Source organism: Harpia harpyja, chromosome 9 (genome assembly GCF_026419915.1).
Source record: "Harpia harpyja isolate bHarHar1 chromosome 9, bHarHar1 primary haplotype, whole genome shotgun sequence".
Taxonomy (NCBI): Eukaryota; Metazoa; Chordata; class Aves; order Accipitriformes; family Accipitridae; genus Harpia; species Harpia harpyja.
The window spans coordinates 47,109,005-47,135,200 of record NC_068948.1 but is presented as its reverse complement, the minus strand read 5'-3'; the positions used below and the strand labels follow the sequence as shown (position 1 = coordinate 47,135,200).

Below are 26,196 nucleotides of genomic sequence, written 5' to 3'. Positions count from 1 at the left end.
TGCCATGGCTCCAGGGGAGACCAGCACTGTCCGACCCCTTTCCTTCCTCCCCTGGAGGCATCTCAGGGGCTTCCAAGCATGGCAAAATACTCCAGAAGTGATAGGCCTGGGAGAAAAGATGTCATTCCCAGTCCTGCAGGAGACCATTGGGTGCTCCAAAGTTTTGAGAGAGTGCACATCTTTGAACATCTCCATTTCCCATTTCTAATGGGTGCTGCATCTGGCAATGGAAGAGGTATGGATGGGGAGCTCTGGGGTGGTCTCCAACTGCCAAGAATGGATTTCTTGTTCTTTGTAGACCATTGAGTCTCAGCCTTTTCCACTGATACCCATCTGAAAAGGTCTGGTACCCTTGGGCACCCCCAGGTGTTAGTGGGTCTTCTCATGTCACGTATGGCATTGGGTCCATTCTCCAAAGCTTAAAGCAGGATTAAGGTTAGATCCAGGTTGGTATCTCGCCCTGTTCAGAGCTGGAATTGGATCAGATGACCACCAGAGACCTCTTCCAGCCTGAATTCTTCCATGATCCTGTGGCTACACAATAGCTCTTCAGTGCAGTGCTCTCAGGCGTGGGATTCAGCCTGTTTGCCTGCAAGGCTGAGATGCAGCCTGTGATGCCTGTCATTAACGGCTGCGGGACCTCCTGCCGCAGGCACGTGAGGCTGCCACCAGGCTCCCAACCTCTCCCAAGTGTCTTGGTGTCCCTGGGGTGAATGCTGGACATGCAGCGTGCACAGCGAGGAGGAGACCTTTGAATGGCAGAGGAGTGACATGGAGCTGCTTGGGCAGAAGGTGCAGAGCAAGAGGCGCCATCCTGATGGGAGATGAAGGCCAGCGTGGTTATGACCACAACTGCATTGGGGCTGCCATGTCGCTCTCCCTGCATTAAAAGCTGCCGAGTGGTGTCATGTCTCTTGGGTAGGCCCTTTATCCCATTCTTCTTGGGAAACAGGCATCCCAGTGGTCCAGGCTGCCTGTCTTTTCCATTGTGGTTTTCTTCAGTCCTCCGAACTGAGAAGTTCTTCCTTGGCCTTGGGGAAGCTCTCTTCCTCATTCTGAGGGAATGGCTTCCTTAGAAGGTATCTCTTGCTGTCCTGGTGTGTGTCCTAGAAGAGATCTTCCTCATCCTCACTTGTGCGGACCTTGGTTGTCCATGAACGTGCAGCCCTTTTCCTCCAGACTGGTTGTGTCAATGAAGAGACAGAAGTAATCTCCTTGGGAACAGAGTGGGTCCCAGATGTCCCGCTTGGTCACCGTGAATTCCAGTGGCTCCTCAGAAACCTCCTCAAATTTCTTCTAGGCACTCTGCCAGGTTTCTTCTTAGGGCTCACCCCGGGTTTCTTCCAGAGCCTCCTGCAGAGCACTGCAAAGCAAGTAGAGTTCAGCTGGGGTGGAGATCTGCATGGAGAGGACAAGGCTGCTGATCCCTGCCAGCACGCAGGCATTGGAGCCTGGTTTGCTGGACCCATGGCAGAGACCATGCAGGCATTTCCAGCTGGGGGAGGGAGCAAGTCCAGACAGTGGTGCCTGGTGAGCCTGTCCCCAGCAGAAATCAAGGGAGGAGGAAGGCTGGCTGATCCTGGAGCTTGGGTGCTGGTGGTGGCAGGATGCTCCCGTCGTTGTCTTCTTAACCTGGACTGATGGTCATATTCTTGAGCCCTTAGACCTTGGGAACCTGAACTGTGTCCTCAGCAGCCCCAGGGCTGGCTTGAGCCTGGCCCAAGAGGAGGATGGGGCAGTGGAGAAGGTGCAGCTGTGGGAGGACCTGGGACTGTGTCCCTGCAAAGCCTTGATGATCTGGGATTTTAAGACCCAGAGATTGAGGTGTTTCTTGTTCTGGTAGCCACGACCAGGATCCTCAGGGGTTGGCAGCTGCTCTAGCTTCTTTGGCTCTTCCATCCTCAGGTCCTGCGGTCCAGCCCCAGTGCAGGCTGCCTTTTCTGGGAGCAAGTGGTGGGTCGGCACCACAGCCCCTGCCTTCTCTGGCCTCGCACCCCCCAGCCCCTTGTGCGAAGAGATCACGTCAGACTTCTTGCTGACATTGGGAGCTCCCACATCACTGAGGAGAGGAGATGGGAGAAGGTGCGGGGAGGGGAGGCGAGATGTGTCACCAGGGCTTGAGAGGAGGGGTTCAGTGGGGTGGGGAGGGGACAGAGCTGCCCTGGGAGGTGGCAGGACCCCCCCTCTCAAAAGAGTCTGGCTGGGGAGGGGGACAGCAACGGGCCAGTGGTGGGAACTTGTGCTGGGCAAGTGGGAAGGGGATGAGAAGAAGCCCTCTCTCCCCCCCCTTCTCCCTCTGGTGGCACCCAGGGCTGACTTGACCAGGACCGGCAGGCAAGGGGCAAGTCAGGTCAGGACGATGTCTGTAAAAAGGTGAGGGGGCAGCCAGAAGCTCGGGGAGGGGATCTGGAGGAGCCAGGAGAGGCCACAGGGGCAGCTGGTGTCCACATGCACCACGGCCTCCTTCTACTGAGATGACTCCGTGAACAGTGTCATGAGTGTGTCCGTGCTCAGTGCTCCACAGGGAGAGGTCTCCAGCTGACATCCCCAGCCAGAGGTAGCTTGGATTGCAAACTGGTTTATCTGGGATACCCGTGTCACTGGGCATGGCTCAGTGCTCAGACATGTGCCAGATTTCTAGGCAGGCAATACAGAATTATTCACAGCAGCAAAACAGATGCTGACTGTGAAATGTTGCAGCTGCATACGATGGACCTTGGTGGCCAGGTGATAAAATGACACTGTTTCAATAAACACAAACTAACACTCAGGGGAAAAATACTAATTATACCTACAATGTACTATATAGTTATATACTTACCACATTACCACTTGGAAAAGATTTTGGAGTCACAGCAGAGCATTCAATTAAATAGGAGCCTGGGGCTCAGCAGCGAGCAGAGAGGTAAATACAGCGCTAATAATAGCACTGTCAGTACTGCACCGTCTCTCAAAAATGGTGCAAGCTCTGGATCCTGATCTGTGCACGGGTTGCCTGAACCTGGCAGGAAACATGGGCTGAAGTGTCACCTGCCTTATTCTTGCCTGCTTGTGGCACGTAAGTGCTGTTGACCGCTGTCGGAGAGGTGGACATCTGGGCTGAGCTGGGTGGTCCTTCTTCTGGTTTTATATCCCTCACCTGCAGTGAAAACTTGATGTTGCAATATTGCAGTTTTACTGCCGTGCAGTGGAAGTGCTTGGAGTTAGTAGTAGCGCTGGATTGTTTTCTACACTTCTCCTGTTGGATTGTTTTCCATGTTTCTTCTGTTTGGGAGCAGGGTGGTTTCTCTGGCGGTGTGCTCTCGGGCAGTGCTCTCTGTGGGTGATGCTGGAGTCCTGTTTTGCAGACAGCCTGTTGCAGGGCCAATTCCCCATTCACAATGGAGTTTTTAAAGATGGGGCAGTATGTTCCTCAGCACCACAACAATTGCCTCATATTTTGATAACCCACTCTTTGTTGCCCTCTTTGAGCAGATGCTGAAGGTGTTCCTGTACAGCTGTGAAGCACAGAGCGTTGTTTTGTTCAGGGAACAGGTTATGAACTGGTTTACTGAGGCACGGACATCAGCTGCCTGACCTTGTATAGGTCAGTGCATTACCTTTCAAGAGCTAGCAAGGTTTTACGGATGATCCTGAGTTCAGTTACATCTTGTTGTATATGAGCTTATTTCCCTTTCCTAATGTAGAGGCGACTTTGGCCATGATTCCTGCAGGATCCAGCTCCGGATCAGTACCTCTGGATGCTGCTAGCGGTGACACAATCCCGTTGTGTCCCATGAATCGGTCTGGCAGGGCAGGCTGGTGCCTTTCTGCAACCAGCTGGGTCTCGGGTGACTTTCTGAAACATCTCTGTGTGTTTGCTGGGACTGAGGCTGTGGGCAGCCAGGCGCCTTCTCCTCTGGTAGCATCAGCTGAAATCCTACCAAGAACCATTTTGCTTTTGCCTGGTTAACTCCAGGTGTGGAGGAGGGCCACCCAGAGATGTGCGCTGTGCTCTGCTCTGACCTGCTCTAGGATGGCTCAGTCAGCCGGAGCACAGCCTGTGCCTCCCAAGGGCCCAGGGGGACCATCAGTGGGGAAATAAGGAGATGTGAAGTGGGCCTGAAGGCATGGCTTCAGATTGCCATCTTTAAGGTCCAAACAAAGCAAAGGCATTTCAGACAAATGGCTGATACTCAGGGACAGGAGCTCTGACATCCTGAGTCCCTCCCAAAACCAGCCAGACCAGCTGGAAACCAGTCCCACGGCCATCTGACTGCACATCAGCATCTCTGGGGGGTTTGGAGAAGCCATTAGACTGCACATCAGCATCTCTGGGGTGTTTGGAGAAGATTGAGGCACCCCCTGGTGAGGCACATTGGGGAGCCACCCTTCTGCCATCCACCCCACCGCCTGCCCGGGTGCTTGGGGGGTGTTTGGGGGTCCCCGCTGTGCTCCCCCACATGCGCAACATCCCGAGGGCTTGCTCCGATGCTGCCTGGGCAATGCCTGCCTGGGGTGCAGCCCTGTCCTGCCGGCACAGCGTCCACTTTCTGCTGCAGGAAACCCACAGCAAACGGCTGCTCCGGGTTAGCAGGGGGTTTGGTTTGCTCTTGAGTCGGCTGGGGGGATCAGCTATCGCAGACCTCGGGGTAGCCTGGTTGACTTCCAGAAGAAAGCCCAGCCTCTGTGTAGGTGACAGCATCTTCATTTCAGCTTTCTCTTTGCTCTCCTTTGCGTGGCTCATGTTGTCTCATTGGCGCGTTCTGCTCACAGTGGCATCTCGCTTTGGTATGAACTCACTTAGGTCCGGTTTTACTTTCCCTTCTGGCTTGATGCTGAGGATGTCCTGGATGTCCCCCCCAGCTCATCCCCCATCACCCACGCCTCCTTGGCACTCACCTCCCGCCTCCTTTTTTGCCAGCCTTTGCATGGGATTTTATTACGCGTTTTACACTAAATTACTGTCCTGTATCACTGATACGTCAATGGCTTGAGGCTCTGTTTCTCTGATACAAAGCCATTTTCCCTTCCTTCCTGCCAGTTTTGGCAAAGGGCCATGCAGCAGTTACTGCATGGGACTTCTCCGCGGCGGTTTTCCCCAGCGCTCCCAAATCTTCCTCTGCATTTGTGCACTTTCTTACATGGCATCTTTTTTTGCATTTGCTCTTGCATAAATATTGGCGTGCGGCTTTCCTTGGATGCTTTTGTGAGAAGAGCTCTTGGCTCTCCCCTGCTCTACTTAATGTTCCCCCTTTGCAAATGAGCTTGTTTGGCGGCTCCACACACATCTGATCCCTCTTTGTAGTCTGCAGGCAAGCTTGTCTGTTTTCTGTCCTGTTAATAGTCTGTCCCAAACTGGTACCCCTCAGTGCCCATTATCAAATGGCAAGTGTCTGCTTTGCACCACGCAGCAAGGCACTGGTCTCTTGTTCCTCTGTAGCCTGGATTACTTGTTTGACATGCTTCAGGCTTTGAAGGTGCTCCTGCAACGCACCTGGGACTTGGTGGAGGTCATGCCATGCATGGCAGAAGGGGAGCTGGAAGGTGTGCGGGAAGGAGTGTGTGTGTTTTGGAGGGATATAGCTGAAAACGGAGGGATGCATCCGGATATTTTGAGTTGGTCATTAAGTAAAGGGGAGGAATTGCAGTGCTTGGCGTCTGCCTCCTGGCAGTTCTGTATTTTCTTCCCTTCGGAAAGATCTTGAGGCACTTTCTAAGCTGCAGAAAAGCCTACTTTGCCTGTGTTAAAATATCCTTTGGAAACAGTTTTAACTTCCTGCCCAGATTGGAAGGCTTTGTGAAAAATATATGGTGAAACCCTAGTAAATCAGTTCAAGTACAGGTATGAATGGGTAAAATGAATGAAATGTTCTATTTTATTGCCAGTTGTGTTGTGTGAATCTTTGCTGTTTTCAGTCAAGGAATATAATCAAAAAGGTTTATCCTACTTCTTAGTCTGTACCAAATCTGAGAGCACTATCAGTCAAAGCTAACGAGATAAACACAGCTGGAAGTGGACTATTTGCCTGTCCCACTTAAAAATAAAAAAATCTTGTCTTAACAGTATAAAAACCTGGGTTTTGGTGCAAAATGGCCTGATACTGAAAACCCTTTCTCCAATAAATAATTGTTCCAAAGCGAATGGGATTTCTGCAGGAATGAGCATTACTGGAAAGGGGGAACTTGCAGGACTGGGCAGTAAAGCAGATTTCTTTTTTCTATCACCTAATAATAAAAGAAAAAAACCTGACTGAAATGTATTTATGGTTTAATCATTGTATTTGGGCTGTGACCTATGTGCGTAGAGATTTAATTCCCAAAGGCAGGGCTTTGGAAAGTTATTAAAGTCTGAACATAAATGATACGAGGGTTTCTGCAATTTTAAACTTTGAAAGGATGATTGAATTTATAAACTTCATAACCGAATTTACCGGCAACTCCCAGCACGGTGACCCCAGCGTCACGTTTTCCCCTTGCCACTCGCTCACCGGGGGTGCGTGGGGCTTGGCACGACTTGCCCCCGTGCTCCACGCACCCTCCGTGCTCGTGCTGCCCGGCTCCTGCCTGCAGCTGTTGGCGCAGGCAGCAGCGCTGCTCGCCGGCTTTCCTCCCTTCCCTGCAGCACCCACGTTCCCTGCCCGTACTGGTTCTCACGGAGCTTTTCTACCCGACGCAGGTTGCGAACGACGCCTGGAGCCTGGGATGGCCGAGCGGGCGGTTTATCACGCGAGGATGTGCCCGTGCCCTCGCTGACCTGCCTGCCGTCCCCGTCCCCGCTGCCTGTCCCGGCCGGCGCCATGGGAGGATGCTTCTCCAAGCCCAAACCAGGTGACTGCCATCCCGCCGTCTCCGTGGGGAGAAGTAGGTCAGCGGCAGCGGACGCTGGCCGGGGGAATGTTAATTCTCGGCTCCCGCGGGGAGGATTACGGGCCCATTAATCCCCCCCAAATTCCTCGGGGCTCTCGCTCCCAGGCAGGGAGCTGTGCGGGGGCTGCAGCGGTGCCGGGGGGCAGGAGAACTGAGCCGGCACCCTGCAACCCCATCCAAACACCCGCTGCCAGCTCTTCCCCATCCCATCTCCTCGTACCCCCACCATCCTCCCCGCTCCTGCCTGCCTGCAGCACCGGAGGGCAGAACTGCCCCCCTTGTGCCCCAGGGTGGGTTTGCGTGACAGCCGTCCCCGTACCAACGTGTGTGGCTCCGGCACCTTCCTTGCTGCCACGGCTTTGCCACTCGCTGGCCAGCCCTTAATTTTGTCCCTGCTGGAAGGGAACGACCAGGGAAGGAGCAGGACCACTGACTGCTTGATTTCTTGGTGCTTTCTCAGTCCCACCACCCAGGCCAGGTCCTGGGGCTGCTCCGCTCTCTGGATTTTATTTTCTTGGCGAAGCTTATCTGTGCGTGCTGCCGCCAGCGGGGAAAGCAGCTGCAGGCACCTGGACATCAAGGATGTTCCCCTTGCCCCGCATGCTCCTGCTGCGGCTGGGCTGGACGGGCTCCCTGCTCTCTGCGGTTTGGCGAAGGTGGGCGTACGTAGGAGAGGAAGGGGCTGCGGTGCAGGCTGCGTGGGCAAACTGGCTGGTTGAGGGAGGTCTGGTGTGGAGGCGTCAGCGTTAAGCCTTGTCCTGAGACCCGGCTGGCAGCCTCGGCACGAGCGGGCACCGCGTGGTCGCCCGGACTCATCATACCCGGCAGCACCCGCATCGCCCCAGCGCTGGTCCGCAGGGACTGATGCTGGTGCGTGGGGGGCTGGTGCAGTCGGCGTCGCCGAAGCTGCCTTCGAGGAGAGCTCCCATCCTGCTGTTTTGGCCACCTAAGAGGGAGATGAAGGACCCTGTCCTTGTTACCTGCTTGTGCCCAAGGGCAAGGGGAATTGGGTAGTCACGCTGATCGATCAGATCAGGCAGCATCTACATGTAGCCTTTTTGGGTGGAAAAATGTCTTTTGGGGACCTTTTATTGGCAATTTGTCTTCATTGCCTCAGGCAGTGGGGATTTCAGGTTGAAGGACTCCAAAGGTCAGAAGGCCAATACAAGTTGTGTCTGCAGCCCACTGAGCATCCACTGAGTGAGGTCCTCTGCCTTTGCTTTGCAAGGCACAAGGGGAAAATACAGGTGGTTTTCTGCCCTTGACCTGTACTGGGATTATTTTATGGGTCATTGCAGTGCCAAAGTAATATGGCATTGGACACTGTGAACTGTAAGTTTTCTTTTGTGAAAACTCATGCTGTTTATATCCTTCCTTGAAACATTTAAGGAGTGAAAACGCATCCAGGAATAAATGCCTTTGTTGACTAAAGTTGTAACAAACTCTGCTGGCAGTTCCACTTTATTTTGTATACCATCAGCAAAACTGTGTTTAATCTTGGACCGGTGGAGGAATAAAAGCGCTCTGCAGGCATATCTCCTGAACTGCAGATTTTCATGTAAAGCTGTATTTGCATAGCAGGGCCAAATGACTGAAAATGCCATCCTGTAGTGTAGTGCTCTCTCTGCAGCTCTGGTTTTGATTAGCAGTCTTCAAAGGCTTTTGACAAGCCTTTCCCCAGTCCCTGCTTAGCACACCACTGACTGCGGTGCTTCATTTCAGTAGTTATAAAACCTGCAAATGCAGTGAGGTAAACAGATGCATTTGCAGATACCAATTGTTCTGGCAAAGAAGCTTCACAGCCTTTTTATGATATTGGTCATTACCATTTCTTGCGGGAACTGTGCACCATCAGACTTAAGTAGTGGACTTTCCTGTTTCTAAAAATCCGCCTATCACCTGTACAAACAAGAAGCAAATCACGCAGGGACAGAACAGGGCTATTTTCTCCGTCAGTGCTGTTTTGACATGAAGGGAATATTTCAGGCGCGGCCTGAAGTCAACAGAATTTGTTTAGACACCTTTGAAAGATGTATACGAGGTCCTTATCTGCTCCATCATCTTATATACGAGAAAGACCCTCAGTCCCCCTGAGGACCCTCAGCGTTTCTCGAGATAACCTTGACACTGCACCACACACGTTGTTATGTGCCAGGAAGACCTTTTGATGAGCAGATCACCAATAGAAGAGCTTTGAGGAGTGGAGTCCTGTAACAGTAAATAACTATGCTGGCTCTACTGGAGGCCAGCCCCGAAGTCTGGCTGCTGCTGCAGCACCCGACCCCATCCTGATATTCAAGTGTTTAATTAAGAGCTTATGTTCAAGCAGCGAAGTAATCTTCTGTTATCTCTAGTGCTGCAGTCCCGTGATACCGGATCCTCTTCTGAAGGCCCAGTTCTCAATCTCTGCATAATTTTTTTTCCTCCGGTTTTTCTCCGGGTGCATGATGCATAAGCGATGAGCTGCCAGCTGGCAGTCTGCGTGGGATCCCAGCACCCGCTCCAGGAGAGACAGCCAGGTCAGGATGACGGGTAAAGGGAACCATCGTGCGCCAGTGACTGCTCGGTGTGAGCTGCAGCAGCACCGTCTCCGCACCAGGCGTGGGAGAGCGGCTTGCAAGCCCTATAAAGTTGTGATTATTTTATTTGCGCTCAGCGCTTGATGATGGGGCAGGGCAGCAGCATGTCTGCGGGTGAGCTTTGCCCTCGCACAGAGGATGCATTTGGCTCTGAGCAGGGAACACGTCCCCTTCGCAGGGATGCTGCATGCTGTCGGAGGGGGTGCCATGGGCTGTGTGTCCTTCTGAGGTTGGCTCTGAGGGTGCCCCCAGGCTTGGCTGGCAAGTCCTACCTCCTGGTTTTTGGGAGCATGGCATTTGCTGAACAGGGCATCTGGAGAGGGAGGGTAAAGCTGGGCGCGTTTGACATGATGGTTTTGTCGTTAGCTCTGTCATTTTTAATAGAAATGGTTTGGAGTCTCTTTGAGACCACCTAAAGTAGTTGTCATCGAGGACAGCAGTTAAGAGGCAGCGCGGGCGAGCCCGGGGGGTGCCTGGAGAGCGCAGCTCTGGCAGGGCAGAGCGAGACCCCAAACACGTCCTGCAGCGGAGGATTTACTCTATGCTGGCTGCGGGAAAATAAACCCTGCTGGGGTAAACTGGCCTTTCTGGCTGTGCCCACCGCACCCCGCGGGTCCCTCCATCGTCGCTACCCGTGACGCTTTTCTGGTTTCCACCGCTCTCGGAGCCGTTGGCACCGTACAGCCAGTACGAGGCTGTTCCCTGACCTCGGCCCTCATTTGCCCTGTGCCAGCAGCCCCTAAGCAGCAAACCCTGAGGCATCGCAGGGTTTTGTGGGTGGGGAGGGCAGACACGGGGCTCTCCCCGCCGCCGGCCCACCTCCTCCATCCCCTACGGCCAGGCATCTTCATCTCACCCAGACTCTCTCAGGTTCCAGCCAGCTCTTGGCTCATGCCAATTCTGTCTTCCCCTGCACTGCCGTATTAACTTAGTATTTTCCTTGTTTCTACTGTTTAAAGTATTACACTTTAAATGGCCTGATACCTGTAGTTTAAATTTAGCCTCTAGAAGGGCACTGAGCCACACAGGGAACCTAATCCTGTGATAAAGAAGTCTTGGGTCATTTAATTGCCCCAATTTTTTTTAAAAAGGACCGTGGCCCTGCACTGCAGCCCAGCCACCCTCCACCTGCCAGCACCCTGCCCAGGGGTCGATGCCAACATTTCCAGCCTTGTGTCGCAAGTACCTGCCTAAAAGCAGGCAGAGGCTTTGACTTGTCCCACAAGGCTGTGATAGTGGTGGAGAAGGAATAAATTTACAGGAGATGTAATGGAGTATTAATGACGGACTGCCAGGTGTTAATGACATGAGGCAAAGCACAAGAGCATTGTGGCCACGGTGTGAAAAAAAAAACTGAGCCAGCTATGGTAAATGGGGTTGGGATGTGGCTCCTGGGTGTGCACGTAGGGGTCCCAGCAGTGCTCTGACCTAAAGGCTGAAAACCTGGGAGGAAAAAAAAAAATTGGGTCAAAATTTATAGTCTTGACAAGAGTCCATATTTTAAGCAATCTATGATTTTGGGCAGCTGACTCAGGATTTTTGAATACTAAGAGCTGGCAGTGCTGAGGTGTATGTGGATGTGTGGTATTAGCACCTGCTAATGCTCAACTGTTTCATCTGCTTTTTTGTATGTTATGAAATACTTCCAGCCCTGGCCTCCTGGTCCTTCATATATATATATATATGTGTGTGTGTGTGTATATATAGATAAAAAATACATATATATTAAAAATCTACATGAACATGCAAAACCACATACATACGCATATATATGTATATAAGTGATGCTGGTGGCACAGGGCAAGCCAGCATATCTATATGTCTAGACGCATACATATACATGCTCGGAGAGCAGCAGTTGCTCTGCCCTGGAAGCTACAGCTGTCACCCTTGTTCCCACCAGCCGTGGCCGGGGCAGTGCTGCTGTGTGACAGTGGCGGCCTTGGCCGGACCCTGAGGAGTCGACCACCATACAGATTTGCAGGCATGTACCTAAAACTTTCCAAACGGTTTGCTTTAAGGTCAGGAACCTCTTCTAGCAGTTACAGAAAATGACTGTCAAAGGGATGGAATGCGCTGGACCCAGCAACACGGTGCCAGTCGGATTTCAGAATTAAAATTGGGTTTATAAATATTTCATTTAAATGTCATTTTCCCTGATGGCAGTTGAGGCAGTTTGCTGGATCAGCTCAGGTGCCGCTGAGCCCCAGATTCCAGGAGGGATCATCCCTCAGGAATGCAGGTCTCTGGCCAGGGGGACACCCCATGCAGGGCTGGGGGGGCCGAGGAGGAGGAGAAGGGGGGGATAAAGGGTCAGGGAGAGGTGGGTGGGAGTTGCCCCCCACGGAGGCAAGTGGTGAAGTATGGGGCCCGAAATAGGAGGGCGGAAGACTTTATACCTCTTTTTTCCTCTGGACGTTTGTCCAGCAGTGTCGGTGAGTGCCTAGCGGGGACGGCTCAGAACGATGTCACATACTGGTTCAAGAGACCTGCTGCTTTTTGCATATGCTTTTCTGACTGAGAAAGAAGTGAAGAGCTCAGAGCTAAATTTCCATCTTCATACCTGCAGGTTCATACGCCTGTGGATCAGCGAGCACTCTGGGTGCTCACCTGACCCAAATGTAGCTTGGAAAACAAAGCTCTGGGCCATGGGGCCAAGTGAGAGATGGGGGTTGTTCCCTGCAGCGTGAATTTACCAGCATCAACGTCACCGTCGGGGCTCGGAGCCGCTGGCTTCGCCGGTGCCAGCCCGGTCTCATCCTGTGCCCGGGTCGGCGGCAGCAGCAGCAGCAGCATGGTGCCCGGCTCCGGGGTCTGGCCGCAAGGATGTGCAGCCGCATTCGCTCCAGATAAATGTCTGATCAACTGTGTAATCGTATGAAATGATCCTCCTGTTTCTTTGACTGAAAGTATTTCACAGGGACTGGCATAAATGGATGTTCATTATATTTCCTAACTCTGTCCTGGAAAATCCGTGTCTGCTTTTCCAAACGCTATGGGAAAACAGCCCTTATGGAAAGCAGCCTCTTTGCTGGGTACCTGAGGGGGCTGGGCTGCTTCTGTAATGCTCCAGGAACAAATTCGCTCATAGCAACATTTTTTTTTTTTAATGCATGGTGCTGGGCCTATTAGTTTGCAGTAACTCCTGCAGCTGGCAGCTGCAATAACGCACATTTTCTATTGGTTCAGTGTGGATACACAGAAAATTGCTTTACTGGATCTGTCTGTCAGAACCCCCAGTGAATCCTGCCCCTGGTGAGTGTGAGGATTTGGCACTTTGGCAAAAAGCCGCCCCATCCCCTGCCCTGCTGAGCTGGCACAAAAAGCAGAAACTTGCAGGAATCTTGAAGCAACTGCCTGCCTCCAGTGCCTGACGGCCACGGCCACTTGCTTTTCTCCCTTCCTAAATGAATGACCTTCCTCCTGACCTTTTCTTCCATCGTCCTTTCAATGGACTTGCAAAAAGTGGCATGGGGCAACAGATGAAGCTGGGAAGTCCCAGCACCCTTCTCTTGCTGCAGGGCTCATCCCGCTCTTCTGGGGCACATTGTTCCCCTTTCTTTGCCTTTCCTTAACCTGTTTAGGTCGTGAGCTTTAATTTTTATCTTCTGCACAGCTTTTCCTCATCGTGACATTTATAAGATGGGGAAAGCTCAGCAATCTCCCATTTACTTGAGGCACTTCTTCAGTCTCTGGCACTTACCCCCTGGCTTACTATAGAACTCCCCTGGGGTTTATGATAAATATTAATGGCTTTAGTTTTATGAAGTGCCTAGGAGCTAAAGTGATGTTTTTTCCTTTATGTTGCGAGAGATCATCACCGGCTTCCTCTGACGCTCCTGCGTCCAGCCTGCTCCCCCCGGGCACGGTGGGTGGGCGTGCGGCTGGGTGGGCGCACGGCGAGGCCGGGTGAGTGCTGCCCTTTGGGGAGCTTGGATGAACATCTGCGTGTCTTCACCTGGGTGGCCGAGGAGAGCCCCCGTGCTCCCCCTCCAACCCTGCCCGGGGAGGGGAGGACGGAGGGGCAGCACCCCGGCTGTGCCGTGCCAAGGGCTGCCTTGCTCCGTCACTGCCCTGTGAGAGCACCCAGGGTGGCGGTGGGGCCGAGGGGACCCGCTGGCTCCCGTGTCCCCTCGGATGGTCAGGGGGACGCGCTGCGCCGGCACGAGCAGCTCCCGCGTGTCCCTGGGTCCCCTGGTCCACAGGCCAGGGACGCTTTTATTGTCAAACCTGTTCAATGGTGTACACCTAAGTAAATCCTTGCAAGGATTTACTTAGCAATCCTTGCTTTTCTCACTTAATGCTGAAGGTTCGCTCTACGCTGAAAACCTCATGCAGAAATAATTTTGGATATTTCTAGTTCCTTATTAATTGGTCTCCATCTAATGAAGCAGCTTTATACACCATGCAGCGTTGGCTTTCTCTTTCAGTTAATGTTATCTACAAACAATTAAAGGGTTTTCTGAAGTCTGTCTGAGCCCTAGAGGCCTTGGCATGCCTCACATTTAGCTGCCTGAAGCTGTTTTCCACTAAACAGGACAGGAGCTGTGACTGAGGGGTTGTTCTGCGCTGATGACTAATGTCTGCTTGCAGGAATATGTACTTTATGCATGCAAAGGTGCCCGATGGAGAAAGAACAGTGGAATAATGGGCTTGGGTAATCAAGCTGAGTTTGATATTAAATGTTTTATCTTCCCAAGCAAGCCAACAAAAAGTGTCTGTTCTGGCAGCAAATGGCAGCAAAACCTCTGGCTTCATTTTAATGAAGGTTTCTGTTTGTTCCTGCAGTTGAAGTGAAAATTGAAGTTGTGATACCTGAGAAGGAGAGAAGCAAGGAGGAGATGTCGCCCAACGGGAAAGCCAGCCCCCTGATCTACAAAGTCAACGGGACTGCCCGGCATTATCACCTTGAGGAGCATCCCATTGCCAGCAATCCCTACCACAACCCAAAGGATGTGGTGGAAGCGTCCGTGTGCCACGTGAAGGACCTGGAGAATGGACAGTAAGTGCCTAAAATTTTTGCAGGTAAAACTTGAGAGACCTTATAACCCAGACTGAAACCCCTATCTTGTTCTTTAGAGTTTTTGGAGATGATAATTTAATTTAGTAAAATAATTTTTTTTTTTTCATCTTAAAAAATGACATCATGGACAAGTGACAACTGTTTTTTACAGGAAGGTCTGCTGTTCCCTGCATGCTCCACCCTGGGACTCATCTTAGAAAGATGTGATGTTCTGTAGCAGAATTTCCGAACAGGCTCTGCTTAGCTTGCATTAGACGACCCTGACAGTTTTTTGTAAATTTATAGCCTTAGTAGCTTTACAAAGCAGCATGAATAGTGCATGGGTGGAGCTGATGGGGCAGATCGTGTGCTCCATCACTTCTGCAGTACCTTGCTCTTCTAGCCAAGCTTATCTCTTTCAATTTGCTCTTTCACCAAGGATGCAGTTTTCCAAATTTTTTGCTAATGGCAATGCACTTCGGCTGTGTACAGTTTCACTACCCTGATTTAAGAGTTTTCTGAAGTCTAAAAAGTGCCTGTCCTGGTCTCTGTGCTTTACAGGCTGGTGTTTCTTTTCTGGGGTAGATGTGCCTTTTCTGCAGCATGTTCCGTTAGTCTGATGGCCAACATCTCAGCGGGCTCTGTCCTTGCGTGAGAGAAAACATAGTTCGAAATAGCTTTTATTCCAGTGAGGGAGTGATGTCAGGTGTGTGGGACACAGCAGGAGTCTGGCAGCTATTTGCTTTAAATTGAACTATTGCTTGTGATAATATTCTAGAATAATCCATGTACTACAAGCTACTTCGTGCTAAACTTAAGGGGCTTCATCAGTTCTAAATTCTTCTCATTAGGTAAGTTCATCTAGGAATAAACTGTTTTTTTCATTGTGATGTGAATTTATGTATTAGACTGTTCTACAAAGGGATGCACTGGAGTCTGTTGGATTAAATCTTCACGTGATGAGGTGTGGCTGACTCTGCAAGCTCTGCTGCAGCTCAGAGAAGTGCTGGAGGGCCATCAGGACCTGGGGGCAAATGGCCTCCTCCAGTGAGAGGTGGGGGCGAGGAGTCAGTAGAGATGCACGGGACTGGAAGGCAGGCACAGTGGCTGCGTCTGGGAGGTGATGGGCCAACCCAACTGCCTCCTGCGCAGGTGAGCAGCAACAGCAAGGCTGGGGAACAGGGGACCTGGGGCAGAGCACAGGCAGTGACCGGGATTGCCTTGAAGCTGGAGCGAAGCAAAAACGGCAGCCTATCCTGGGAAATACTGGTTGCACAGGGAGGGTCCTGTTCCAGTGTCGAGACATAGCCTAATGGCTGAACACCCAAGTGTTGACGGCGGCAGCTTCTGCTGACTTTGTGTTCGGGGTGTTACTAAAAGAGTATGCTCTGCTTTAGTGCCCCAGTGCAAGAAGGACATTGGAAAATGAGGGCTGCAATAGATACATTGACTGGAAAGCATGCAGTATAGTAGATTAAAAGATTCGAAGAGCTCTGCTGGGGAAGGCGGCTGCCGTCTGTGAGAACATAGCTGGCTGCAGGCGGCTGTAGCAGGGAGCTCCTCAGCTAAAGCCAGGGCTAGAAACTTGCAGTGGTCTGGAAACTGGACTCACGCTTCAACCATGTGTGCAGTCAGCTACTGAAACATGCTACCAAGTACGGCAGCAGACTGGCCATCACTGGACATTTTAAGTTGAGGATAGCTTTTCTGCTAGCAGGCTGAGTCTAGCTCAAAAGAGAGGTGTTGCGAGAAGGTCCCCACAGCTCATGTAAGCGACAGGGCAGACCAAAGGAGTCCCTTCTTGCTCTGATACCCAGAGGGATTTTCCGGGATGCTTCCCAAGGAGTGTGCTGGGCAGGGGTGTGCATGGGCACAGCAGCAGTGCGGGGCACCGGCACAAGGGTTTGGCCACCTCTACGTTGTGTTAGTGGAATCTGCAAGCACAAGGTATTCTTTCTGCCCACCCTTTCTGGCTTTCTGGTACCAAGATGGTCGCAGGAGAACCAGTAAAAGATACTGGAGGATAAACTCTGGCACTGCTGTACCCAGCCAGCCTCCCAGCAGGCTAACTGGGGGAGGTCAATGAGCTGCAGACAGAAAATAGCCCCCAGTGCTCCCTCAGCTCCTGAGCAAAGGTCCTTCACAGGCCAGAGCTGAGTTTTAGCTGGTGCTTCCCTGGTGGGGAGTGGAGTGGGGCAACAGGACAAATTCCCAACTGTGTAAATAGCTCAGCGGGGAGCAGCGCAGCGTAAATCATCCTCTCACTCGCTCTGGAGCGAGTGTGGGATCGGGAGCCTTGCAGGTGGCTGTGTGCTGCCTTGAAGACACCAGGTCTTGTTTTTGACTCTCTCAGATCACAGTTCCTTGGGTAAGTTGTAAACTCTTTCACTTATCTTATCTTCCCATAGAGTGATGGTTGTCATTTAACCACAGGTTTTATCTGAAGTACCGCACAGCTGAGGAATGCAGTAGGACTTGTACTGCTCTATTCCCCTTGTGCTGTCGGAAGGACCTCCAAGTTCCAAGTGTCCTACATGGGGAGGGAGCAGAGCTGCATCGCTCCGGAGTGGGGCTGCCAATTTACTGGGACAAAACAGCTCCCAAGGGCAGGCATGATGAGCTCTGCTGCTGTTTTCGCCCGAGGTGGCAAGGGAATTGAGCATTTGCCATTACTCTAGTGGGACAGTTGATGCAGGCGGAGCAGGCACCTGCACGAAGACTTGCCCAAGGTGGGTTTGAAGGTGTTACAGGAGTGCTGGTGTTCTAAGCCCCGGTCTCATCTCCATGGCTGTGAAGGAGAGAGCGGGATGAGTGTCTCTGTAGCCTGGGTGCAAGTGATGGGATAGAGTTGGGGTGTTACCCAAAGAGGAGTGAGCATGCAAAGTGAGACCCATTCTTCTGACGCCCTGGGACCTATCGTGCATGAACAGCATTCAGGGATCACACATGGCCAGTAGCTTTCTTGAGCACATGGGAGCGTGCTGCATGCACAGTGGTGTATTCAGTACACCAAATGCAATGTGCCAGGCTTGCTGTAGAGATGGTCCACTTGGTGCAATGGGAACAACCAGGATTTCCAGATAAACGTCAGGTTATGCGGGGACAGGCTTTCTGGCTGGAAGAGGGGAAGTTTCCAGGGAACAGCAGCTCTGCACTCCACACCCAGCTCCCTGCAAAACGAGGGCTCACTCATCGTCTCTCCACTTTCCTCCATGGTTAGCTGGAAGTCTCTGCTGTGGGGAAGTAGCTGCTAATAATTGCACTGGCAAGAGGTTCAGTGCCTCACACAGAGCCATGGATTGCACAGGGGGTATCAGGGCTTTTGGTTGGAAAGGGAGCACCTGAGTGGTGAGAAGAGAAAAGGAGGTGAGGATGGGACATGTTGGGATGAAGTTCTGGTGGAGACACAGTGAGAGAGCAGAGAGTAAAGATCTGCTCAGTGCAGAGCATCAGTCTCACTCAACGATGCTTGGGCAGCCTGCACTGCCCCTATGGCTGGAAAGCCACAGAAATCCCCTTGGCAAAGATCTGGGCAGGTGGAGGAATGGGGGTCTCAGCCCTGGACCCTCCTGCATCCCAATCTCCAGACTCTGCAGAGAGGAGCAATGGGCAGCCTCCTGGAGATGGCGAATGGTTGAAAGACTTGTATTTCAGTGGGTAGTGCAACTGCCCAGTATAATGCAACTGCCTAAATGCAGCCCAGTTCTGTATGTGGTGTGCAGGGCTTGGAAACTCTTGCAAATAAAAGCACATGTTGCAGCTGCATTGCAAAACCTGTGCTCAGCCAGCCTGCAGCAAGGAGAGCAATGGGGCACAGCCGGCTGGGTGCCACTGGGCACTGGTGAGGAGGCATGCCATTCCCGGGGAGACCTGGGCAGCCAGCTGCTGTGGGCAAATGCACCCGCTATTTGGGGACGCTGCACCCACACTGCGGTCGGTGCAGAGGTGTCTACCCCTCAGCACAGCCCGGCTGAGCCGGAGGGCTGCAGATCAGCTCTCAGTCAAGCCAAGGGAGTTGGGAAGGATTTTTGAAAATGCTGCTTTCCAGCACTAATGGCATTAATCATTCATTCAGCAGATGGGGATGCTCACTAGCAGACAAGGTGCATGATCGGCAAAGAGATGTTTTTGGCCAGGACAGGGGTGGCTGGAGCCTTAGCCTGGCTTGGCTGGTCAAGGACCAGGTGACTGCAGCTGGGGAGGTGTAACCCAGAGAGCCTAAAAATTGCAAAGCTTTGTGTATAAAGGATTCCTGCTGCGCTAATCACGCTTTTGTCCAGGGTACGACACAAGCAACTGTGGTCTTTCAAAAAGCACTTGAATCTCGGGGCAGGGGGGAATGGCTTGAGGGTTAAGTTGGCTCCTGTGCAAATGTGGGGCTGAGTGCCAGCAGCACCGGGGAGGCAAAGGCCCTCCGTGATGCCAAGCTGGGGCCAGCAGCCCAGAGCAGGCGGGCAGGTCGCTGCGTGAGCTTTTCTCTGCAAAAACAGCTGAGGGAAACAACAAGGAGGTCACACGTAGGTGTCTGCTGTCCTGAGGGTTTTATCAGGAAAAGGTGACCCACGTTGTTGACCCTGGGATGTGGCTAGGACCAGAGCATAAGCCCCTGTGGTGCAGGCAGGCAGACCCCAAGGCCGGAGTATGCAAAGGGTCAGAATCGCCTCTCCTGGTTTTCAAGTCTCAGAAATGTTGTGTTTGCTTTGAGTGAGTGAACACAAGCCTGGCAGGGACCTGCTGAGCCACCGGGGCCAGGAGGGGAGGTGGTGTCGCAGTAAAACCAGTTTGGTTTCTTGCTCCCGCTACCTGCTGGACTTGGGCAGAGACCACCAGCCACTTCTGAGCAGCTGGGGAGGTGCTTTGGGCCACCTCTTGGCACAGTGATGGATGAAGAAGCTGCCACTCAATGGCCCAGCTTGGATGTGCCCCAGGCTGGGAACAGTAGAGCCACCTCCAAAGCTGGCTCGGTGACAGGAGTGACCCACACCTGTAAGTCACTTGGAGCCGGTGGTGAGCAGGTTGAAGGAGCAGGGGAGCCTGGCGGGACCAGGGCTGGGGTGCAGGGTGAGGGGGGTGGCATCCGCTGCCAGGCGGATGCTCTGCCATGTGTTTTCCATGCTCCTCCTCCCCAGGATGCGGGAAGTGGACCTGGGCTGCGGGAAGGCTCTGCTCATCAAGGAGAGTGGCGAGTTCCACGCCGTGGGACACAAGTGTCCCCACTATGGGGCTCCGCTGGTCAAAGGTCAGTCTGCCTCGCATCCTAGGAGACTAACCAAGGGCATCAAAGTGTTGGCAAAAGACAGCCCGGTATTCATCCGGCTGTGCTGCCGGGCATGGGGCAGTGCCATGCCGCACACTCAGCATCATCTTGGTATCTTCTTGTTGGGGGAAGGCATGGGCAGAAAGCTGGGGGTGCACAAACCTCCTGGGAGCACTTTGCTGCAGGTGTAGTTTACTGGTGACCCCAGCTTGCCACTGCTGGTCACAGGGCTGGGGCTTCTTTGGGTGACTTTGAAGAACAAAACGGCACGGGCATTATTAAAATCGGCTTCTGCTTCGTTCTTCAGCTGGAGCTGAACCTCCCTTGCATGGTATGAAACAGCTGCAACTCACTGTCCTCTCACAAAGCCTGGTTTTATGGGGCTTTTCATATTGTTCTGTTTATCCGTTTCCAGCCACTGAGGAGTTAAAAAAAAGTCTTAAAGGAAAAAAAAAAATCACCTTATGATTTTTCAGGCCACTCAGTCCTAAAAGAAACCACAAACCCACAGCTCCCTGTAAATCAAAAATCCTGCTTGTGGGGGAGGGAGGAAGCTCTTTGGGCTGATGGGATCCTTTCAGTAGCAAAAAGAAATGTTGCTGGTGTTATTGATTGAAGTGGGATGAGGTACAGTGGTATCCCATCTCGGCACTTAAAAATACGCATCTTGGCATTTTCTCAGCATGGGCTTCAGGCAGGTCCCTACCCAGAGTCTGAGTAATGGCAGCAGGCAGTGCTGGCCCCACTGCGTGCTGGAGAAGTGCGTCACCCAAACTGGGGGTGGGGGGCACTTTGCTGGATGTGGGATCCTGGGGAATACAGCAGAACATCCCGCTGAGTGCCCTCTGGGCGTTGCTGGCCCAGCAGCAGGGCTGGGTGCAGGCAGCCGTGCTCTCAGCCCCTCTCCTGGGGCTAGCAGCTCGCTGAGCAGGGCAGAAGGGCCCCACGCTGCTCTGATGGCCGACGGAGGTGAGAGCTCGCCTGCCTTTCAGAGACCTGCGGGCGCATCCCTGAGAGTGGCCGCTTGCACAGGGATCTTGCTGGGGAATACAGGATTTGCTGCAGAAGTAAATGCAGGGGCTGCCGCTGCGTTCCCGCGTGTGGCGGGTGATGAGACGTGGCACTACTGTGCCTTGGCAAGCGAAGGCGCAAGCTCAGGACCGGTCTGGCATGGCCAAATTGTGGCCGTTTGCTCTGCCCCGGCATTGTGAGCCAGCTCTTTCAGGTAGGGAAAGCTGAAGTCCTAGGGAGTAGCATCCTCTGAGCAAACATTTGCGAGGAGTGAGCTCATGGCTTTGGGCATGCCCTTTGCTTTCTTGGCGGCATGCAGACTCCTTGCTGTGTCAGGATGTGTTCTGAAACACGTTTGCTCTAAATAAGTGATGCTCTGCTTGAGGTGCTGCTTGTTCCGGGTGCTGCGGGGGCTTGTGGAGGTGACTACAAGACCCTGGAGACTGCAGCCCCAGGCCCTGCCGGAGAGTGAGATTATATTCCAGGCAGAGCAGACAGCTCTGGAGCTGTGCTCAGAGGTGCTGGAAGGGTGCTATCAGCGAGGGCATTTTAGATGGGATCCCTCATACAGGATCCCAGTTGGTAACTGTGTTTACCCTCTATCCCAAACGGCTGGACCAGTCCCACGTGCAAGTTAAGAGAACTCCACATCAAGTAGCCAAGATGCTGTTGACCAACCACAACAGCTGCCATGTGTCCTGTAGGAGAGGTGACACCTCTGCGTAAAGAAGGAGTGTCACGGGGACATGCTCGCAGAGTCTGAACTTTGAAGCTGCTCTGCATGGAGCAGCACAGCTCTGGCAGCTGCAGGAGGCCCTGGGCAGCAACCTTCAGCCTTTCAGGAGGTCAGCTGCGCTCCACAGTGGCGTTCACGTTGTGAAGAAGCCAAGGAGCCCACCATCACCGGGACAGCAGGAGGGACACCTGGCCTCTGCCATCCCTGCCCTGGCCAGGTCATGGCAGCTCAATCTCGGTGACCTGCAGGCCGGGATGGGAGGCAGCTGCAGGGCAGCACCAACTGTGCTCTGCCATGTTTTCTCCAGGAGTTTTGTCCAAAGGAAGAGTCCGCTGTCCCTGGCACGGAGCTTGCTTCAACATCGGCACAGGCGACATAGAGGACTTTCCCGGCTTGGACAGCTTACCCAGGTTCCAGGTGAGACCTTCATTCTTGCAGCAGCAGAGGAAATCACAGAATCACAGGATGGTTTGGGTTGGAAGGGACCTTTAAAGATTACCTAGTCCAACACCCCTGCCATGGGCAGGGACATCTTTCACCAGATCAGGTTGCTCAGAGCCCCGTCCAACCTGACCTTGAACACTTCCAGGCACGGGGCATCTACAACCTCTCTGGGCAGCCTGTGCCAGTGTCTCACCACTCTCATTGTAAAACATTTTTTCCTTAATTCCAGTCTACATCTACCCTCTTTTAGTGTAAAACCATTACCCCTTGTCCTACCGCTACAGGCCCTACTAAAAAGTCTGTCCCCATCTTTCATATAAGCTCCCCTGAAGTACTGAAAGGCTGCAGTAAGGTCTCCCCAGAGTCTTCTCTTCTCCAAGCTAAACAACCCCAACTCTCTCAGCCTTTCCTCACAGGAGAGGTGCTCCTCCCTCTGATCATTTTTGTGGCCCTCCTCTGGACCCGCTCCACCAGGACCGTGTCTTTCTTTTGCTGAGGACTCCAAAGCTGGATGCAGTATGCCAGGTGGGGTCCCACCAGAGCAGAGTAGAGGGGCCGAATCCCCTCCCTCGACCTGCCGGCCATGCTGCTTTTGATGCAGCCCAGGATACAGTTGGCTTTTGGGCTGCAATGGCACATTGTCAGCTCATGTCCAGCTTCTCATCCACCAAGTCCTCCACAGGGCTGCCCTCAGTCCCTTCAAACCCCAGCCTGTACTGATACCGGGGATTGCCCCAACCTAGGTGCAGGACTGTGCCCTTGGCCTTGTTGAACTTCGTGAGGTTCACATAGGTCCACTTCTGCAGCCTGTCCAGGTCCCTTTGGAGGGAATCCCTTCCCTCTAGAGTATCAAGTGCACCACTCAGCTTGGTGTCATCTGCAAAATGGCTGTTTGCATTGGGAGAAGCATGCTCTCTGAAGGCATGGAGCAAACTTTTTCCAAGCACATGCTGGGGTGGCCAGTGGAGAGCAGCACCTTATCCAGCTCTCCTTCCTCCCTGCAGCTCCCCTTGCATCCACCCACGGGCATCAGACACCTCCTGGGAACCTGAGGGCGGAGGTGCACAGTCTGGGAGGTCTCTTGAAGCAGGAGTGGGGTGGGACCGAGAAACCAGCTGTAAGCTTGAGATAGAAATTGGGTTTTACGCTGACCATTGGTGCATGGTTGATACAAGACATGAAACGTCTCGCAGCCTCAAGCTGGGGTGACCCCTGCCATGGCCTGAGGTGCTCTCTCAGGAGACCTGGTGAGATCACTGCTCTGTTCATTAACTGTTGCACAGAGGGAGTAAATTACCCTCTTCACTCCAGAGGCACTCACTGTCCTGCAAACCACTGCTGTTCTGTCGCCCTCAGGTGAAGATCGAGAAGGATAAGGTGTACATCCGAGCAAGCAAGCAGGTGAGGGGCTACTGGCATCCCAAAATCAAGGCCCATGCTTTTGCTTTTTGCTCGGGGTGGGGAGGAAATGCTTTTCTCTGGGTTCTCTGGCAGGGGAAACAGTGCCTGAACAGAAGGATGCCCGAGCATCCAACATGGGTAAAGCAAAGGTCCGCTTAGCCTGGTCCTGTCTCAAGCAACAGCCCGAAGTTTGTATGGAGGCACGAGTGGAGCAGGGCAGAGGTGTTGTGTCCCCCTCCCATCCTGCCTGTGCTCGCCCAGCCTCCCTGCAGCTGCCGGACACCTGAGCTGGGGTGTCCGTAGATTCAGGTCTTACTAGGTGTTTGTCCTGAACTTGTCCTGTGTTTCCTTAAGCTCATAGCAACTTTCAGTTTAGTTGGCCCATGGAAACAGGCCTCTTCCGCCAGCCTTTTGGTCTTGTCTGCTGGGTCTGAATGCGGCACGGCGATGACAGAGGTCATCTCTGCTCCCTCTTGAGCCCAGACATCAGCTCCTTTTGCTGGAGAGGAACCTGGTGCGTGGGCAGGGAGGGCTCTCATCCTCCCAGATAGGATGCAGAATGAAGCCCGTTCAGGCCACTGCCATCTTTCTTTCCATGAAAAGCCTTCTTCTGATGCACATTTGCACGTATGGATGTGTGAATCCAGTGGCTCAGAACCAGCCGGACCCTTACAGCACTTGGGTTAGATCCAGAGAGGTCACCTGAATGGCAGCACTTCTACTCCAGCTGATTCGGGTGGGATGTGATGAGGAGGGCTGAGCCTGTTCCCTCTACCAGAAACAGATTTTGGCCTCTGATGGCCAGCAACAGGGGGTCTCTGCAGCAGGGCTACAGTGGCATAGGTCCTCAGGTGTGCTCTGGTAGGTTGGAGAAGTCTGTCAGCTTCTTTGGATATCAGAGGTATACAAGCTCTGCTCAGGTGCAGGATAAAGTTCCTGATAGGACTTCTGCATTTCCGTCTTGCCTGTTGGTTGCAGAATTGCACAATGACACACCTGGGCTGCTTTTTCTATTTTTTTTCCCCGCTGTGCATACCTGGATGAATTTGCAGAAGACAATGGATTTATTTTTCTTTTGTACCTTGTAAGGGGGTAGTGCTTGGGTTGGGAGTCCTCGCTGGGTACAAGGGTGCAGTTGTTCCCTTTCTATCTAAGCTGTCTTATGACAATAGTGTAGTTGTCCCCGTTCCTGCCTGGCTACCCAGGTTAAAGCTGAGAAAAGATAACGACTTTTCTTCTTGTTGTTGGTGGTATAGGCTCTTCAGGCACAGAGGAGGACAAAGATGATGGCAAAGTGCATCTCCTTGAGCAACTATAACCTGAGCAGTACCAACGTGCTGATCATTGGTGCAGGTATCGTGTGGCATGTGCTGGGACCGTCGTGTGTGTCCCCTCCCGGGCGGGTGTGCAGAGAGCAGGGTGTCTGTGTGCCCTGCATCTTCTGTCACCCCTCCTGCGTCCCTCCCTGTGCAAAGTGTCAGACCAGAGAGTCTTCAGCCTTTTTGTCCTGCACACTAATAGTCCAAAGGTGCCCCGTGCCTCTGGTCTGTGCCTTCTGTAGTTCCCTGTCACAGTCCTTTGTAGTGGGTGCACTGAATGCTCTTCCCTCTCCACCCTCCCTAGATATATCAGTAACCCCTGATTTCCACAACTGATAAGAGTAAAGTCCTCTCAGGTGTTCCTGTGATGTGAATACACTCTTGAAGCCTGCACATCTCAGTCTCATCCCATTGCAGCGGCCTGCAGCTCCAAAGCTCTCACCTCAAGGTGCTTCTCTGAAGATAAATTCTTCCATCTTCCCAGAAAATATCAAATCCCTGCATGAAATAGCAAAACTGCCAAGCTATCTTTTCTTATCTCTTGTCCCTGCTCCATTTGCGTAATGCAATTTTTGCAGAAAGCCTGATGCAGTGAATCCCATCTACCAAATTTGCCTGTTTCTGGAATGGGTTGGACGCTGGGCTGGACCACGTCGTGGTGAAATGGAGGGTGGGAAGAGGACACAAACTGTCTGGTGTTGGACCTGGGGCTGGGAGGGAACGGTTGCTCCCGGCACATGGCTTGTTCTTACTTGATTACAGCCCCCAGGTCACCAGATCCAAGCTGTGGAAATGGGGAGCACACTGTGATCTCCTGCTCCTGCCATCTAAGTTGCAGCGTGCAGCCTGAGCAGAGGGGAAAACCAGCCTGGCTGGCTTTTCCCTTGCTGCTGGGTAACATTTTTCCCCTCCTTGTGCCCCTGCTGTTTATTGACTGAAAGCCAGGGTGTGACACTGCTGCTCCCTGAGGTCAGCTGGGCTGTCCTGGTGTGCGGCAGGGCTGGACAGTCATCAAAATCCTCAGCAGGGTCACTCCACAGGCAATGTTATCCATTGCTGAAGGAACTTTCTCAGGCTTGACCAGCTAAATTTCCAGGTCTATTAAAGACCGAGGTCTGTTCTGGTGGACAGGAAAGGAGATTTCAAAGCTGGGGTTGCGAGGAAGAAGTGTTGGGAAGAAACTACCCATCCAGCCCTGCATTGAGGACCAAGATCCAGCCATGCCCAGCAGAGCGGAGGGCAAGCGACCACAGCCCCTTGCTCATGTGAAGGTCATCCTGGCGTCAGTGCAGCGTCAGTCCCGGCTCAGCATGCTCCAGGGAGCGTGCATGGGATGTCCACCCACGTGTCTCTTCTTCCACTGTCCCCCACCTCCATCAACAGGAGCGTTTTGTTGACAGATCAAACCACGATACTGTCCAGGTCCATCTTCTTTCACTGGTATTACAGAAACTGTGGCCCTTACAACACTCATCATGGAGTGAGGCTTTCTTGCTTGAGAAGAGACTCACAACTTCTCACTTGAGCTCTCAAGTCTCACCAGTGTGGCCAGGGAAGAAGGGATATGCCCATCAGGCTGCCTGGCTGCAGGGGGACAG

At 52.8% G+C, this 26,196-nt stretch overlaps 1 protein-coding gene across 4 annotated transcripts in view; it reads left to right on the top strand.

Moving 5' to 3' along the window:
• AIFM3 (apoptosis inducing factor mitochondria associated 3) overlaps nucleotides 1-26,196 on the top strand; it is a 49,884-nt gene that overhangs the window by 5,230 nt on the left and 18,458 nt on the right. For 2 of the 4 annotated variants that reach the window (XM_052795884.1, XM_052795883.1), the window contains exons 2-7: nucleotides 6,659-6,810; nucleotides 14,217-14,430; nucleotides 19,560-19,669; nucleotides 21,742-21,851; nucleotides 23,235-23,279; nucleotides 24,536-24,632. In XM_052795884.1, coding sequence (XP_052651844.1) covers nucleotides 6,780-6,810; nucleotides 14,217-14,430; nucleotides 19,560-19,669; nucleotides 21,742-21,851; nucleotides 23,235-23,279; nucleotides 24,536-24,632 — 607 coding nt within the window. In that variant the 5' untranslated portion in view covers nucleotides 6,659-6,779. Of the gene's footprint in view, nucleotides 1-6,658; nucleotides 6,811-14,216; nucleotides 14,431-19,559; nucleotides 19,670-21,741; nucleotides 21,852-23,234; nucleotides 23,280-24,535; nucleotides 24,633-26,196 lie in introns of those variants that run through there. The other 2 variants (XM_052795882.1, XM_052795881.1) reach the window with 1 other exon arrangement.